Below are 18,799 nucleotides of genomic sequence, written 5' to 3'. Positions count from 1 at the left end.
TATTCTATGTTAATTCAAAATAGATAGATAGACCATTCTGGATTTAGGCAGTTTTCTATTTATTGTAAAAAAAAACAACAGTTAGAGACTTTGTTATAAGAACTCATAGAACCGTGGTTACTCCCAGGTAACTACAATTGAATTATAGTTGATTAGCTTTTGATCTTTCTGTTCTCTGTGACTGGACACGTGTTTTTTGGGGGGTTTTCCTCATTAGTCAGACATGCTCGACTCTCCTACTCTCTTGTCGCTGCTGGTGAAACTAGACTTTGATTCCTTTAATCTCACAACATCAATAGACGTCTAAAAAAAAACCCACATGGCTAATGCAGCGTCAACTGCAACATCAACCTCATTAGAAAACACTTAAAAAACCATCTGTCTTCATGCTAGTTGGCATTTTTCTGTCATTTTTAGTCTCGGCCCCTAAAAAAATCTGTGCGCCCGGGGGCCTCACTGAAGTTGAGCAAGACATTACAAAGCAGTTTGTCATGATTAGTGGACGTCATTCGGTATCATCGCGAGCAGGATTCAATCCTCCCGGAACTTCTAAAAGAGTTTTTGGGGAGGATACTGAGGAGTCTGTCCTACATGCCCTGGGTCTGCCCAGAGGTCTCCTCCCAATTGGACCTGCCCTGGTTCACCTCGAGAGGAAGGTGTCAAGGATTCCACTGTATGTTTGGGCTCCTAACCTGGTCTCTAATAGAGACACCCTTCGAGGAAAACTTGTCTTCATGATCTTGTTCTTTCGAACACGACTAAAAGTTTTTGGCCAGGGTAGGGACATAGATCACATCAGTGATCTGATCCAGCCTTACACCCCAGCTCGGGCTCTGAGGTCTGTGGATCAGATTCTACTGATGGTTCCTGAACAAGCTCCAGGACCAGAGGAGAGAAATCCTTCCAGGCTGTTGCTCCTCAGCTTTGGAACGATCTTAAGACCTTTTTTATGTGCTTGTTCTTCATTTTCTTGTGGCTATGTTTGTCTTGTGTTGTCTTGGCCTTTATTTATAAAATGTATTTCAAGTATGTATTTTTTTTTATTGTTAGAGCGCTTTGTGATCCTGGTCTGAGAAAAAGGCGCTTTACAAATAATGACTTTCTTCAATATTATCACGTCGTTCTGGATATTTTATATTTCCGAGACCACCGGGGAAAACTCGGATGAGCGACTCTTAGTTTCAAATGGTCGATCATGTTATCCGCGTTCCATTGAGCAAGGCCATTTCCTCATGCGTGAGCTTGAGCTCGAGGGTCGGTCGTGCAAACTGTGGCATTAGCATCAGCTCCGAGCAGCTTCACCTCATTACAAACCAACGATGATGGTCTTGTGTTTGTGCACCAGTGACACCCTGCTGATCAGGTGGAAGCTACACTTTTACAGCTTATGGAAATAGAACCAGCAGGACGATGAGCTACACCTGCTGAGTCAAATACATAAAAACTAACATGCGTTGGCGCTGAGGGAATATATTTATGTTAAAACTGTCATCAAAAACTCAATTGTCGTCGACTGCTGGGAACCGTTTTGAGTTTCCAGGCAATCATTTTTACACTATATGGTTTCTTTCTTTCCTCATCATCTCTTCTCATCCATCCCTCTTTCACGTCAGCTATTTATCATCATGAGGGTTAGAAAAAAGTAGATAAAGCGTCCAAGGATTTCTCTCAGCTCATTTGGTTGCTGTTTTTTGCTTTTAGTTTTAACCGCTTTTGTCTGACGGTTTCTTTCTTCGCACTGCAGGGAAATCAGGCCAGAGCGGCGTCTGCACCACACAACTGATTTGAATTCATTTTTTGCTGCTTGACAGCCGTCAGACTGTTCAGCGACTGTGTACCTTCCGTTCTATTTTTTTTCATTTTAAAACATGAATGGGAAAACTGACGTTTTTAATTTTTTCACTATGTGTAGGAGGTTTTTTTTAAAAAACAAACAAGATGCTTTTTCAATCAAAACACAGAAATAAAACCATGTTTTCTAGTGTGTTTTCCTATGAAGGATTTTTGTGCTCCTGAATAATAAGGGAATAATCCAATGTTGACTTTTTAAATATCTGCATGATCATAAGGTGAACTGTATTCTCTCATTTAATTTACATAAGGCTTAAGGGAAACCAACATCTTGCATTTTTATGTTTCCCACATTTGTAGCAGGCTTTAAAAGAACCAAAGAAAATTGACTTTTCTGCTCCTAACAATGCAAGATAAATCCCATTTTTCAAATTTTTAACCCTTGCCTTATCTCAGAGTCAGAGTGACCCTAAGGCCTGAAAAAAACAAATGTATTTGTTTTATCCCTTTGGTTGCTTTTCAGACTACCACTGTATTTATGGAAGCCTGGGAGGATAAAACAAATACATTTTTTTTCGGGTCACCTTGACCCTGTGATAACATCTGCTTGATCATAAAATGAACCGAAAGCAGTATTTAAGTTTCACAGACTAGAGATTTTAAGATATAATTTCTCTTGTTTAAAGGGCTCGAAGGAAACTGCCGTCCATCAAGCCTTCAGACTTATAATCATGAAGTTTTTTTGCATTCCATAAACCTCATAAAGTTTTTCATATTTATCGAGCATCTTTTTTTTTCATTTTTTTTTTTATCTGCTACAAAATAGAATAAACACAAGGTACAGGGACCAGTTCCGCCATCTTGTTATTTTCTTCATTAGGTAATAATAAATCAAACATAATCCAACCATCAATATCTTTAATATTTAAAGCTCTATTTTGATTGGATTCGTTTTGTACATCGACATAAAATAAGATCACTTTATCTGTGATGTATTGATGAAACTTCATGAAACAGTGCACTTGTTTTAAGAGGCCACTAGATGGCGCATTATCTTAACTATATATCGCTTTAAACATCTGTTAAACGAAGCCTCACATTGTTTTAACTGAGGGTGCCATCAGCTTTCTATTTTCTATCTATATGCCCTATTTTGTATATTTTTTGTATGTTATTCTATTTTTTTTATTACAATGTTATTTCTATACTTTCTCTTGTGTTCACCACAAATGCAAATCCGTAAAGAGACATTAACAGCCGAAGAACAATACTTCTTATATTGTTAATATATTTATTTATATTTTTAATTAATTTATATTCCCCTGGTGTAACCTGGGAAAACAAAGATTAGTATAACACTGGTCAACCCAGTACACGAGAGATTCCATCAGCCCTGGTGTTGTGCTTGATTTTATATCAGAATCTGCGCCACAAATTGCAAGCATTTTAATCAAAAGTTTTAATATTAATTACAATATTTTAGGTTTCAAATGCCATGATCCATTACCACATAAATTGCAGTGAGATATGTTAAATTGTACCATGTTTAGTACAATATTAGTATATGTATTCACTTGAGTCTTTACCCTAGAGCAGGGGTAGGGAACCTGGTCCAGAAAGAGCCGCAGTGGGTGCAGGTTTTTGTTCCAACCGATCAAGCATGTACAGTTTAACCAATGAGGTTTCAGCTGAACAAGCAACACCAGACTGACAATCAACTGATTACACTCCTAAGACACCTGATTGGATAAAATGTGTCCTCTTGAATGGTTGGAACGAAAACCTGCACCCACTGCGGCTCTTTCTGGACCAGGTTCCCTACCCCTGCCCTAGAGCCTGTAAGAAAAGTACTGGTTACTATTATTTACTTCAGTTAAGATTATCCTAATAGAGCTTTTCTTGTTGTCGTTACCCATCGTCTACTCTTGTGTGTACTTACTGTGTACTTACTTGTGTCTCTACTCCACTCGTCACTCTTTGTATTGTGTATTTTCTTCCTTCTCTTCCCGAAAATCTCCTGCATCTCATCCTTCTTCGTCCTTCTTTCTTTTTCATGACGATACATTTTATTTATGTTGTTTCCTTGAGAGCTTCGGCTGAACTTTAGCACATCCACCGGGAATTATTTATGACCGCCAAGAGCCTGTTTTCGCATCGAACAACATTCTTCGTGGCTGAACTTTCACCATTTCGTCTCCATCTCCAGAATCAGCCGCAAGTTTTTGCTCTAATGAGGAATAAAGTGGAACACGGCTCGTCTTATCACGACTATCAGAAGAGCAGGAAGACTATCAGGTCGCAGTGAACTCTTTATTTACTGGCCTGTTTAATCTCTCTTCTCGTTTCCTCTGGATCTCTCTCCGCTGACACGATCAATAGTTCTACTGCCGAGCTGTCCCGGGAACAATAAAACTGGCAAAGTACAATTAGATGGATGACGGTCTTTAAACCAAAGTGTATAATTCATTGACTTGACTGATCCCAGCGCACAAAAGATATAATCAAATAAGATATTCCTTTATTCCTTCTACTGTGAGGAAATGAGGGTTGTCATGGCAGCGAGGTCACGGTAGGATTAAACATTCTGTGCACGTATTAAAATAAATAATAACAAAAGAGAATAAAGATGTTTAACAAAATATGATAAAATACACAACAAAAGTACAACGCAGTACAGAAGTATAAAAGTGAGGGGATGGGGGTTGAAAACACAAGTTAAAACGTTATTTGTTTGAAAATATATATCAATTTATTTAATAAAAATGAAAACAAGGTAGGTGTGTTTGTTTTGTTTTACTTTGGCTTTTAACCAAGCACCGATCTCTCGCTCTATATATTTTTTGAGTATTTTTTTTATTGTTTAAGCGCTTTGTGACCCTGGTCTAGAAAATAACTCTATAAATATTACTTACTTACTTACTAACTTACTTCCTACTCAATTATGTCATGGTTTTATGTGTTTTAAGATGTGTTATTGTATTTTATTTTTTAAGCTAGAATGTGTTTTATTGATTGTTTTAACTCCTTTGTACAGCACTTACTGGTCAATGTAAGTTGTTTTTAAGTGCTTTATAGATCAAATGGTACTTAACACTTTATTAAAAATAGTTCTTTCCAGAGGTCATGACTTCAGACTTAACTTATAATTGAATTAATGTAATTTATTTAAAATCATTAATATATATTTTTTTAATATATATGTTTGTTCATAATACACTATTTTATATTCTATGTATTCTTATATTGTATTATTGTCTGTCTAAATCACGTTTTACAAATGAATATTACTACTGTATTCGTAATTCTCAAAATGATTTATTTTCTTTCTCTCGCCAGCGTTTGTTTTAAGCTGCGTCTTCCCTCCTCGGCCTCTTCATGGAGATGTTTCCGTGAGCAGCCTTCACTCTGGAGGTCAGGCCTTCTTCTCCTGTCTGACCGGCTACAAGTTGCAAGGCTCCGTCGTTCTCACCTGTCGCAACGCAAGCACCCCCTACTGGAGTGGCAAGGAACCACAATGCATCGGTGAGGACACCATCAGTGAAAGTCATGATGTGATTTTATTACCAGTAACTTAGACTTTTATAACCAATCATTTGTATTGGTTACGATAATTATTTAATATTGTTCATTATGATTTTTTATCTATAACTCATTTATCTCTCCATCATGTATTCGTTTGTATATAATTAAATAATCTTTGTCTACAACGACCAAACCCTTACTGAATGTAGAGAATGAATAACACCTGAAGAAGAGCAAATCCAATTTATGTTAAAATTCCGGTCTTATGCTCAAAAACAAACTAATTTAATGCAGCACCAAAGTGAATAGATTGAAGGGCCTGTGACACAATCTTTTACCATGAACCTGCTCTTTTGTTTCAGTTATTTTTAACATATTCTTGAGCTATCGACTGTAAAAATATAAATATTTAGAGAGATTCTTGTGCAGCAGTGACTCCTCAAAACTATTTTCGGTGAAATGATCGGTAGAGACGACAGTTTTTTGAAAAGACGATGGATTATCTGACACTGCGGACTGGAACTGGAGTTTAATTAAAGCCATCAGGATTAAGAGATTGGATCCAAGTTTCAAGAGAAATAGTTTTGTATTCCTGGTTTCTGTGTTGCAGCAGCATGCGGGGGATTGATCAGGAACGTCGACGTCGGCCGCATCGTCTCTCCGGGATTCCCGCACAACTACAGCAACAACCTGACCTGCCTCTGGCTGCTGGAGGCTCCTGAGGGCCACAGGGTACATGTGCACTTTGAGAAGGTGTCGCTGGCCGAGGACGACGACCGGTGAGAAAATAAATCCGGTTTCTGTTGGTGTAAAGACGTGGGATGCTGTCGACACGGAAGATTTTACGTTAAATTGTACTTCAAAGAAAAAACGACTCTTATCCAGTTGAAAAAAAATGATTTGGGCTCAAATTGATCCGTATTTGAAAATCACATTTTTTGCTTTCCAGGATCTGTTAATCCGACGTTTATGTTGGTTTTTTCAAAGCAACATTGGATTTGATCCAGTTACACCACTTTTAAGATTCTCTAATGGAAAAATATATCACGATGTTGGCTTTACAGCAATGTAACGAACAGGAATTGGGTGACTTTTATTTAATTTATTTATTTTGAGACAAAAGGCACAAATAACCACAAGATACATTTCTGTCTATTATTTATATTATGACTTACAAAAATAAAATTATTCACATCTTAATAAAAAATTCAGTGTGGGTAATTTAAAAAAAATGAAGGATTATACATTGTTTTTTATAATTTAATTATTTAAAAAAAAATGTATATACTTGTACATGGTATTTTTATTTACCATTGAACTATTTATTTAAATTTTTATTTTAAACTTTAATATAGTGCAAGGAATAATTGGTGGTCTATGTCTACTTTTTATCTACTTTATCTTATACAATATATTTACAAGTATTCACACAATATAATACAAATTGATTATTTGACCAATTTTTAAGTTTTGTCCCATTTCCTTCATGAAATCAACCTTCAAATCTTACCCCCATGTAAGGATCAAGATAATCCAGTTTTGGGATCAAAGTTTTCCAGATCCTACTTAAAATGATGTACAAACTGAATGTTTGATCCTGATACAATCCGATTAGATTATCTTTAGACATCATCCTGACTTGTATAAAACAGATATTCTAAAAGGAAACGTTCTCTTCAGCCGTCTGTCGTCGTTATGACCTCAGTTCTGCGGAGGTCGTGTCGACCCGAGTGTGAATCCGTTCACCTTCAAACTCTGCTTCAGTTCAGATTCTGGTCTCATTAAATCCTTCTCTCATGTGCATAACAAGAGCGAGGTCTGGGGTTAGAGGTCAAGCTCTGACTCTGGCTCGACGTCTGTCCTCCAGGCTGGTGATCAGGAACGGGAACAGCATCAAGGATTCCGCTCTCTTTGATTCCTACGAGGTCCAGTATCTCCCGAACGAGGGTCTCATTAGCAGCTCCAGGTATCTTCTGATCGAGCTCATCACTGACGCTTCCGGCACTTCTACGGGCGTGGCCCTCAGGTACCAAGGTAAACAAATGTATTTATTAGAAACGTTCTTTTTTTTAAGTCAAGAATGCATTTTTCAGCTTCAAGGACGTTCTTAAAAGAGCAATACATTTGACCTGTCGCTCCCCCTAGTGTCAGAATAGTTCAATTTCAGTGTCGCGACCTCTCTGTTTCGCCATTGCCAAATACAGCATGTGTGCATTTGTTTTTGAAACAAGATAAAAATGATCTTGTGGTCAGTATAAAAAAACTCTGACGAAGTAATATAAAGCAGTTTGGTGGTCACATTCACAGACCAAAGTAAATATAACATACAGATAGTTCTACTGAGTCATGACGGTTCAATATTAAACCATGATTATAGAAAATATAAACTGAAAAGAAATGTCAAAATGTTACATATTTACTTACTTAGTGTTGCTTCAAGTTTTCCTCTATTGTTTCATGATAAGTTATGATTTGTAATCATGTTTTTCATGGTCAGTTGGAAAGTTACTGACCTTCACAAAGAACATGAAATACACTCTCAGTCACAGTATATTAGATAATATGTACTTTCTTGATGTTTCATGGTAGAATTTAGAGTTAATGTTAAACTTTCTTCTTTTTTTTTTCATATAATTGAAACGTTTTTTAAGCCATTTAAGACAACTAATGATAAACTTTATATGAAAATAAGATTTTTTAACATAAATTAATTCATTAAAAAAATATATATAATATATATTTTTTACACAGAAGTGTACATTCTAATTTCAATAATTCAAACGTCCTTTTCTATAATTTCTATGTTTAAAAATCTGTAGCCTTTTCAATTCCATATAAAATGTTGGTACAATAGTGACAACAAAACATTTGGATTCAGCCGTGATGATTTGACGTGCCAGTGCTTCCACCTTGTCACATGACCGTCTTCTCGTCGCATGATTGGCTGAAGTAGAGCGATACTCTTTTGGTATAGTCCGTTTGGCACCTTTCTACCAACATTTTTATATTGAATTGAAAAGGCTTTTGATAACATTCAAATATTTAATTTATACAATTTATTTTTAAATAATTGGAATTAGAAAATCCAACTTTATGCTTAAAAATGTTATTTAATTACATTTTTAATTAAGAATCTATTCGATTTTTAGAAATAAATATATGTTTATATGTATGTTTATATATATATATAAAACTCCTGAATTCGAATGTTCCCCCCAAAAATTGAACCTTTAAATAAATAAGATATAAAATTAAATTATTAAAAAAACAACTACAAATGACAACAACATTTAAATTAAAAACAAACTAAGTTTCAACATTTGTTTATTTAACATTTCGAAATTTCGATGGCACCGACCATAGGGTTGTCGACTTAAATAACCACCAATTCCATGAGTTTTTATTCTACATTCCTCTGTGCAGCCTTCGCATCCGGACACTGTTACCAGCCCTTCGTGAAGTTCGGTAACCTGAGCAGCTCGGACCTCACGTGGGCCGTCGGCACCGTGGTGGAGTTCACCTGTGACCTGGGCTACACCCTGGAGCACGGACCCGTCACCATCGAGTGCATCGACCCCGACAACGCTCAGTGGAACGAGACGGAACCGGCCTGCAGGGGTCAGTGGCAGATTTAAATCCACTGTGAATGTGAAAACATCAACTCGAGTTACTGTCGTCGGGCAAAACACAAAGTACTTCAACTGTAACATATGACTGTAATAGTCAGTGAATTTTTATTAAAAATAATAATAAAGTGAAGTAGAATTATAGCAACTCAGTACAGGGTTAAGTTGAAAAATGATCTAAGGTTTCATTAGAATTGATTTTTAAAGTAAAATATTGGACTCTGATGAAAATAATGACACTGTTTCATGAAGCTTCGTGAAGCCCATTAATTCCGGGTAAAGGTTATAAGGAAAGAAATAAACATCTAATACTGTGACCTTTGTTCATTTTTCATAAATCAGGTGAATAAAGTACAGTTTAATCATCAATTCCTTCAGAAAATGCCTTATGGGGTTTAAAGTGTTTGATTAAGGTACTTAATTTTTTGTTATTTTTTTTGTTCTCTCAAAGGTAGATTTTTGTCTTTAACTGTAGATTTTGCTTCAGTAAAAAGAGATGTTTGAATAAAATAATATATATTTGATTTATATATTATTTAAAAAAAATGTTTCATTCAAATAAAAATGGTCGCTTTAATCAAAAAAAGTTTAATAGAAAAAAAAAAGGAATTTCAATCCAAAAAGTTTTGAAGAAATCTTCAATTAATAAAATTTGCTTCAATCAAAAACAATTTTTGATCGTAAAAAAAGGTTGATTCAATTACAAAAATATTTTCAATAAAAAAAATGTTTTCCAATCAAAAAAACAAAAATATTTGTAATCAAAAAACCTTAACTTCAGTCAAACCTTGTCAGTCAAAGGGAAAAAAAGGGCTTTTAAATGCAGTAAAACATAGTTAAGACTAAAGTTGAGATAAAACATGCATTTGAATTTTATTTATAAAACATACTTCTTTTATTTAAATAATCTTGTTTGTGTTCAGGATATATTATGTCAGAAATGTGTGTCTTAATAATAAAATCTTAAAAGGGTCGCCTTAAATGCAAAAATTAATCCAAGAAAATAAACAATTTGAATTGTTTTTAAAATAAATAAAATATTTTCTTAAATCAAAGCAAATGTTGTGAGTGAATAATAAAGACATAAATCTACGTCCATAGTTTTCCTCCGGTTGTGACTCAAGTCTCATAAGTATTTTGACGCTACGTTATAATTGACCATCCTGGTGTGTTTGTTGCAGCCGTCTGCAGCGGTGAGATCACAGATGCTGCAGGAGTGGTTCTGTCACCAAACTGGCCCGAGGCTTACGATAAAGGCCAGGACTGTATCTGGGGGATCCATGTGGAGGAGGACAAGAGGATCATGCTGGAGATCACAGTGTATGTGTTTACTTCTTCTCTTATTGTGCCCTTCAACCACTTCTGACAACATGTGTCACTATGATTTATATATATATATAAAATTTAAGATTTTTTTTATTTATTAATAACCCAAATTCAATATATATATATATATATATAATATTTAAGAATTTTATTATTTATTAATAACCCAAATTCAATCGTTTCTAGAACTGAAATGTTGTTTTTTTCTTTTTTAACAGATGAATTAAAAAAAGAAAATCGAATTATTTCAAAATTGAATTTCAAAATAAAATACACATAGATTTAAAATAACCAAATAACAATAATTAAAAAATAAAATGTCTACATTCAATATTTTTTTTTAATGTATAGCGTTTTAAATTCAATATAAAAAATATAATAGTGCCCCAGACATGACCAATTGAGTACCGAGCTTGTGTTCTTTGTCGTCACATGATCGTCTGTGCGTCGCATGATTGGCTGAAAGTTCGGTTAAGTAACTCGGTAATCGTTTGATTTAGTCTGAGGTACTATTATACCTATTTTATTTTATTGAATTTAAAAGGCTGTGAATTAAAAAAAAAAATATATACATTTAGAACGTTTATTTTTGAATTTGGGGAAATTGAATATCAAACTTAATGTGTAAAAATTCTCAAAATAATCAATTTAATTATCAACAAATGATACCTTTTAATACAGAAATCATTGAATTGAATCATCCAAAACAATAATGAAATGCTTAAAAAAATGGATCAAGGTTTCAACATTCAATCTTCTGCAGGCCCTGATATCATAAAATGTTTATCTCCTCATCAAGACAGTGAGGATCAGGGCGTGAAGATAAAGTAACGTGTGTGTAAAACACACAAATCAACAAACCTGCTCAGTGCCGGCGATGATTAAGTTCAGACGGAGGTTAATTTGCTGCAGCAGGATTTGTTCAGGAGTCTCACAGCCTCTCACAGTGTGAGTGTGTGTGTGTGTGTGTGTTTGTGTGTGTGTGTGTTTGTGTGCGACTGCGGTGCTGAGTCGAGGGCGCAGAACAAACTCATGGCGCCGTGTCGGAGCCTGATAAGTCTGAGGATGATTCGGTTGGTTTCATGTCAGCAAATTAAGGAGTGTTTTGTGTTCGCAGCACCTGCGTCTTGTTGACTGGAAGAGACTTTGATTAATGACGTCTGACTCTCTCTCGCTGATGCTGTCAACATAAGTAATTGCTGTTGTTGCTCCGGTGTGTATTTAAACTCACAACTACACACTTTTTTTTAGTTTTCATCGTCGGCTCCTCTATTTTTAAATTGAGGAATCATTATGTGAGGAAATGATTTTAACTGCTCAGTCAATTCAATATATCTTAATGATCTCTTGTGTTTTTGTCGCTCTTCAAACACTCGTCAAATACCTTCAAATTCAGTTTAACTCTTATATTCTTAGTCTCTTTATTATTGTTGACATCATTCATCTCTGTTTCTTATCTTATCTTAAATAATGACATCATTGTAGGTCATTGTATCGACATGAACATTCATCTACTTTCATTATCATTAATTATATTATTCCAAATAAAGGTTACTGCAATTAAAACATATTTTAAACTTGTTTTGTTTTTTACATTGAAGTGACAGTATTTTTGACATCGTTTTTTTATTTAATTGAACTGGAAATGTTTTTTAATTAATTTTCTTTATTACTGAAGGGAAAATGGTTTTAAAGTCTATTTTTTGCTGTTTTTTTAAATAGTTATTAAAAGGAAAAATGTTTTGTAGTTTTATTGTAGTTTTAAAAATATATTTTAAAAAGTATTTTTTAAATTATTAATGAAGGGAAAGGGGTTTTGTACTCTTTTTTTAAGTCTTTTTTTTTAATTACTGAAGGGAACATTTTTTAAAAGACTTTCTTTTAAAAGTTAAGTCATTTAAATTGAGCCGTTTTTTATTATTGAAGGAAAAATATGTTTTGAACTAGTTTTTTTAAATTTAATTAAAAGAACATTTTAAAGTGTTTTATTTTTTGGGTAAAAAAGGTGTTGAAGTTGAAGTTTGAATTTATTACAGGGAAAAAAGTTCTAAAATCGTTATTTTTATTGAATACCATCTGTTTTCCAAGTCTTTTTTTTTTTTTAATTAAAACCAGTTTTGAAGTCTTTTTTCATTATTGAGGTGGGAAAGGTTTTGTAGTGTTTTTTTTATTGAAGTGATATAGTTTTTAAGTGCTTTTAAAATCGAATTCGCCTTTTTAATTAAAAAAAGTTTAAAATTGAATTTAAATACAAGTTTCGTAGTAATTTATTTTAATTGAATAAAAAAGTGATAAATATTAAGTTGTTGTTTTTTTTATTTTGAATGCAAAAAGCTTTTTTCGTTTTTTTTATTGAAGTTAAAATAAAGTTTTAAAAACGTTTTTTATTGAGATGAAATTTTTCTAATCCTTATATTTATTGAAATTCAAATTATTTACAAGTTGTTGTTTTTTTCAAACTAAATAAAAAAAACGTATCTACCAAAGTAGAACCATGAGTACAGCCACAGTAGAACCATCATCATGTGATACACGTTCAGAGTGACAGCAGTGACGACCAATCATCAAGTATCTTCTCATGGTTCTGTTTAACTTCAGACATTAATAGAAAGTCTGGTTCGATCTCGTCTCTGTAATGAATTGGCAGGACGCGCCGAGAGCGTCTTCAGGCTCAACATTGTTTTTCCACAAATTTCTCTGAATCCAATTATTGTCAGCGACTGAAGTCTGTGATTGATTTTGCTCCGTGAACCAGCGAGAGCTGCTTGTTTGAGCATCACAGCCGACAACAACCACCGTCTGACGCCAACATCTGTCTGTTTTATACCCTTGAACTTCTACGTCTCTTCGTTTTCAACGCAGAATTTTTGACCTCGTTCATGATCATTAATGATAAATTAAATTGAAATGTACTTATCAGAGCGTGGAATACCTGAAGCTATGTTTGATGAATTCATTTCAGACAGAAAGAGGTTGTTTAAAAATAGACTGAGAGGCGCGTCCACCTGGAATAAAAAATAAAAAATCAGACAATGATCACATGATTGTTCTGATGGAGGTGATAAGAATGAAGGCTTGTGTTTGTGTGACACTTCCTGTTCAGACTCATAGTGATTAAAACACAAAACTTAAACCTTAACAAGACAGATTTTTGGATGTAAAAATAGTGATGTGTTGATGAAGCTTCATGAAGCAGTGTCATATTTTTAGAGGCCAGTAGGTGGCGCCCTCGGATTTAAAAATGATACGAGGATTCAATAGACTCGTGAAACGATTATAGAGCAGAGAGTGACATCTAGTGGACGATGCTTCGTGAAGCTTCATCAGCACATCGTCTATTTTCTTGTGTTAAGGTTTATTTAGGTTTGTGTATTCTCTCTGGTTTATAGAACACTCTAACACTTGTGTTTTCTCAGGGTCAAGGTGACCCGGAGGCCCGAAAACAAATATGTTTGTGGTATCCCTTGTGTTGTCTCTGGGTCAAGGTGAATGACCTCCACCTCTGCATATGTATTTATGGAATGCAGGGAGCTAACCCAGAGACAACACAAGGGATACCTCAAACACACTTGTTTTGGGGCCTTCAGGTCACCTTGAACCAAAAACAACGCAGAGATACCACAAACACATTTGTTTTGAGGCTTTGGGTCGCCTTGACCCAGAGACAACACAAGGGATACCACAAACACATTTGTTTTCGTGCCTTCGGGTCACCTTGACCCAGAAACGACACAAGGCATACATCAAACAAATTTGTTTTGGGGCCTTCGGGTCACCTTCACCCAGGGACATCACAAGGGATACCACAAACACATTTGTTTTCATTCCTTCGGGTGACCTTGACCCAGAGACAACACAAGGGATACCACAAACACATTTGTTTTCATTCCTTCGGGTGACCTTGACCCAGAGACAACACAAGGGATACCACAAACACATTTGTTTTCATTCCTTCGGGTGACTTTGACCCAGAGACAACACAAGGGATACCACAAACACATTTGTTTTCATTCCTTTGGGTGACCTTGACCCAGAGACAACACAAGGGATACCACAAACACATTTTTTTCCCGTGCCTTCGGGTCACCTTGACCCAGAGACAACACAAGGGATACCACAAACACATTTGTTTTTGGGACACAAGCGTTTAAAAGTCCAGCCATAAAGCCTTTAGTGCTAAAATAAACATAATAAAGTAATTTCCATCTGCAATTGTAATTCAAATTGAGTTATTAATTTGCTGTCAGATTTGAACTAAAACTATTCATTCAAATTTTCTTATTATTAACCAGGTTTTATAAAATATCTACCAACACAAAAATATAAACATGACAACAATATGTTTCTTGTAAAGAGACGTTTCATGTGGAATCCCTGTCAGTTCGTCCTCTCGCTCGACAAAAGGATCCGTCCTGACGTCGTGTGTTGATTCAGTTGTCATTGATTCTTCCTCCAGTGATGAATGGATTCCTCTCGGGCCGGTAATGAGTTTCATCACAAGTTGCTGGTGATTCATTAGAAGTGAACATGTTCTAAACCATCGTCTCTTCTCTCAATCCTTCTGAGATCCATCAGCCTCGGACCACGATGTGTCTCAGCTGTGCTTCTACGTCTGGAATTATACTGACGATGAGAACATGACTGACAGTTATCATCCATTTGAGTCCAAGTTAACGTATACAAACAATTCTCTATTATGTGATTTCTTTTTTAATGCAAATGACAGAAAAACACAAGTTTCCAGTATCTAAAATCATAGCAATGAATATATGGAAGTAATTAAATATTTTATTTAATTGTTATTATTATTATTTTAAGCATTTTTTATTTTTTTATTTATTTAATTTATTGAATTAAAAAGAATTCAACCTTGAGAAATTTCGTTTGTGATATTATTGGAGAAAGAATAGTAAACTCTACGTGTAAAAAAATAAATTGATACATTGATTTATATACCCAAAAGAAATAAATTAATAAATATTGATTCTTTATTTCAGTAAATAATCAATAAATGTATTAGTCTGATGTATATATATTAGACAAATATGAAATTACTCTATGTGTAAAAAAAGAAATGTATTAAAAATGTATGTAAATGTATGTATATATATATATATATATATATATATATATATATATATATATATATATATATATATATATATACATTTATTAGGCCAATGTATATATATGAGAAAAATATCCAATTACTCGATGCGAAAAAATAATAAATAATAATTAAAAACCTGACAAATATACATATATGTTTATCTGTCGCTTTTAAATATATTTGTATTAAAGTCCGTTTTTTATTAATTTATTTTTTATTAATTTACATACACAAATTAAACATACATTTTTTATATTGTTTTTCCAATAATCATAGACAAAGTTTTTAAATTTGATATTTTTCTCATTCTTAGCGTTTTTAAATGTAATATAAAAATGTCACAATAGTATAAAAGTGCCACGAGACAATTCCAACTTGCAGCCAATCATGCGACACGCAGATGGTCACATGATCGTCTCTATCATAGAAAATGTGTCATTGTTGAATATGAATAATAATGAAAACAAAATTGTTTATAAAATGATTCAAAAATAAATCACAGTTTCAAGATAGAAATTATTAAATTCAATTATTTAGAAAAACTATTTAATGCTAAAAATAAACATAGAAATTATTAAATTCAATTATTAAAAAAAAAAAATACACTCGCTGCTTTAAATACAACAACATTCAATTAAAAAAAAGTTTCATCATTTAAACCATCAATATTCTGACGTCACTGATATACTTCTGTATGAAAATGAGTAAAAGAGTTTTTACCTTTTGAAACAGGTTGAACGTGGGCAAGAACGACCTGCTGACCTTCTACGACGGCGATGACCTCTCGGCTAAAGTTCTGGGACATTACTCGGGATCCAAGCCCGGGTTCAAACTCTACACCTCGACTGCAGACGTCACCGTCCAGTTCCAGTCGGATCCAGCGACTAACATCCACGGCTATGGCAACGGATTCATTTTGCATTTCTCCGGTGAGTTTCACTCAAAACCTCTTATACGTCTTATTTTGATTGATTTCAGAATGATTGACAGGTCTCTTAAACTCTCTTCTTGCAGGGGTGGATCGGAACGACACCTGTCCGGAGCTCCCCGAGATTTCCAACGGCTGGAAGAGCCCGTCCCACCCGGATCTGGTTCAGGGTACCGTGGTCACGTACCAGTGTTATCCAGGTTACCAGCTGGTGGGTCCAGAGCTGCTGATATGCCAGTGGGACCTCACCTGGACTGGAGACCTTCCTACCTGTGACAGAGGTGAGCAGCTGGTTAAACAGTTGATCGTCTCTTCGACTACGACTTATTAACTTTCATGTATTTAACTTTGGTTTCTGTTTTTTAACTTAACTTTAACTTTGTTTTACAATGAGTCTTCTATGATAGTATATCAGAGCCATCAGCGTATTGAATAGTTGATTTAACTTTTCTAGTGTTGAAGCTTTCTTATTGAAATGTTTTTGTTTTTTAAACAGTGTAAGTGTTTTTTTTTAATAATTTGTCTGATTTATTAAATAATGGTTGTTCTCTGGATTTTATTGAACAATTGAATTCGATAATTTCAATATTTTAAGCTTAAATGAGTTGTTATTGTACAATTTAATTATTATCTTTAGAAGTAAAGTAAAAGTAAAATATTTAAAAAGTTGAATTTGTTGTTGTTTTTAAAAATAATTTAATTAAAATACCATAGTGTACATAGTTTGATATTCTAATTCCATGATTTAATTTTATTTAATTTTATGTTTAGCCTTTTGAATTTCAATTCATAATTTGTTGGTTTGATAGCTCTACCATATAATACTAAGAGAACTGAGCTGAGACTGAATTTATTTATTTTTTTATATTTCGAATTAGAATATTGAACTATGTGTAACCAGGTTAATTAATTTAGAAAATATTTAAATATTTAATTAAATATTAATAGAATAGATATTATTAAATTTAATTATTTTAAAAAATGCTTGAAAAGAATTGCAACATTTCAATAAAATAAATTAAAGTTTAAACATTTGAAATTAAAAACATAATAATATAATAATAATAATAAAAAATTGGTTTCAGCTTTTTTTAAATTATTATTATTATTATTATCATCATACTCTGTCTTCCAGCAATGCTTGATCTTAGTTAATGTTAATAAAATGAGTGACTTATTATGTATTTATTTGCTGCTTGTCATCAGTGACAATGAAGACATGAATAAACAATAAAACACGTTATTATCTTCATCTTTCCTTCAGTGGTGTCATGTTCTGATCCGGGAAAAGTGGAGCACGGCAGGAGATTCCTGTCGGGACCTCATTTCACGGTGGGCTCCACCATCCAGTACATGTGCGACAAAGGATTCAGTCTCGTCGGGAACAGCCTGCTGAGCTGCTTCAACGCAGGATCTTCTGGACCCAAGTGGAGCCAGAAGCTGCCAAGATGTCTGCGTATGTATCACGTGTTCAATCCATGTGTCTTCTCTGACCTTCTGACCTGGTCTTCAGAGGACAGCTTCCAGCCCTGCACTCACCCGGGAACGCCCGTCCACGGCGTCGCCAGCTCCAACAAGATCCACTTCCAGGCTGGAGAGACTCTTCACTTCTCGTGTGCCAGTGGTCGTCGACTGCTGGGTCGGACCAGTCTACACTGTGTTCCTGGACATCCGTCCGTATGGAACGATCGTCCACCTGCTTGTGAAGGTGAAGAACTCCATTTTTTTTAGTCTGTTTGGGATTCATTTCAGGGTAATATCAACGCATGCTGTAGATGGATCACATGACTTAAATAAAGGGACTATAGGAAATTCTTTCCATTTTAATTGTATTTATTTTCTATTTGACCTCTTCTTATTATATTGTAGTTGTTTGTCTTGTAACTTTATTTATATATACAGTATATATATATATATATTTGGAAGGATGAGGGTTGTTTTTATTATATATAAAAATGAAAAGAAAAACACTCTATTTAATATAATTTTCAACATATAAAAATACAAACTTAAAAATGAAATGAATTGAAGAAATGTTTCAATCTTTTAGTGGTTTCAAAAACATACTTTCCGCCTGCATTTAAATTTATTTTAAACATTTCTGCTGATTTATTTATTGTAAATTTCAACGTGGAAATCCTCCTTAAATCGTCGATTTCCACCTTATTCACACTAGAGTAAAAAAAAGTAATATTTTTATTTAATTATTTTTGTTTTTCTTAAGACTCGTATTCACTGTTTCAGTCAGATGGTGAGATTTATCTTTGACTTTTCTCTCCATCGCTGTAAGAAATATTATTATAATATTTTTGAAGAGCGTGAACTTTCTCCAAACATCAACAATTCTAGTCTTTCAATTGTTCGCTAAGCTACGTAACATCTTGACGTTTAGCTAGCTCGGCCTTAGCGAAGCAAATTGTCAACAAGTCTCAGGGTGAAATGGGAAGGTCTATCGGCCATTTTGGTATTTATTTTTTCCAGATATTGAAGTACATT

General features: G+C 34.1%; 1 protein-coding gene across 3 annotated transcripts in view; it reads left to right on the top strand.

Annotated features, from left to right (window-relative positions):
• LOC148075108 (seizure protein 6 homolog) overlaps positions 1-18,799 on the top strand; it is a 51,914-nt gene that overhangs the window by 30,989 nt on the left and 2,126 nt on the right. For 2 of the 3 annotated variants that reach the window (XM_087796435.1, XM_087796438.1), the window contains exons 5-12: positions 5,128-5,313; positions 5,924-6,092; positions 7,181-7,347; positions 8,737-8,931; positions 10,121-10,259; positions 16,108-16,304; positions 16,390-16,584; positions 17,568-18,011. In XM_087796435.1, the coding sequence (XP_087652561.1) occupies positions 5,128-5,313; positions 5,924-6,092; positions 7,181-7,347; positions 8,737-8,931; positions 10,121-10,259; positions 16,108-16,304; positions 16,390-16,584; positions 17,568-18,011 (1,692 nt within the window). The remainder of the gene's footprint in view (positions 1-5,127; positions 5,314-5,923; positions 6,093-7,180; positions 7,348-8,736; positions 8,932-10,120; positions 10,260-16,107; positions 16,305-16,389; positions 16,585-17,567; positions 18,012-18,799) is intronic. The other variant, XM_087796436.1, reaches the window with a different exon arrangement.

Source organism: Callionymus lyra, chromosome 7 (assembly GCF_982586985.1).
Source record: "Callionymus lyra chromosome 7, fCalLyr1.hap1.1, whole genome shotgun sequence".
Classification (NCBI taxonomy): domain Eukaryota; kingdom Metazoa; phylum Chordata; class Actinopteri; order Syngnathiformes; family Callionymidae; genus Callionymus; species Callionymus lyra.
Note: the sequence above shows the minus strand (reverse complement) of the source record. Positions and strands in the feature narration are given on the sequence as shown.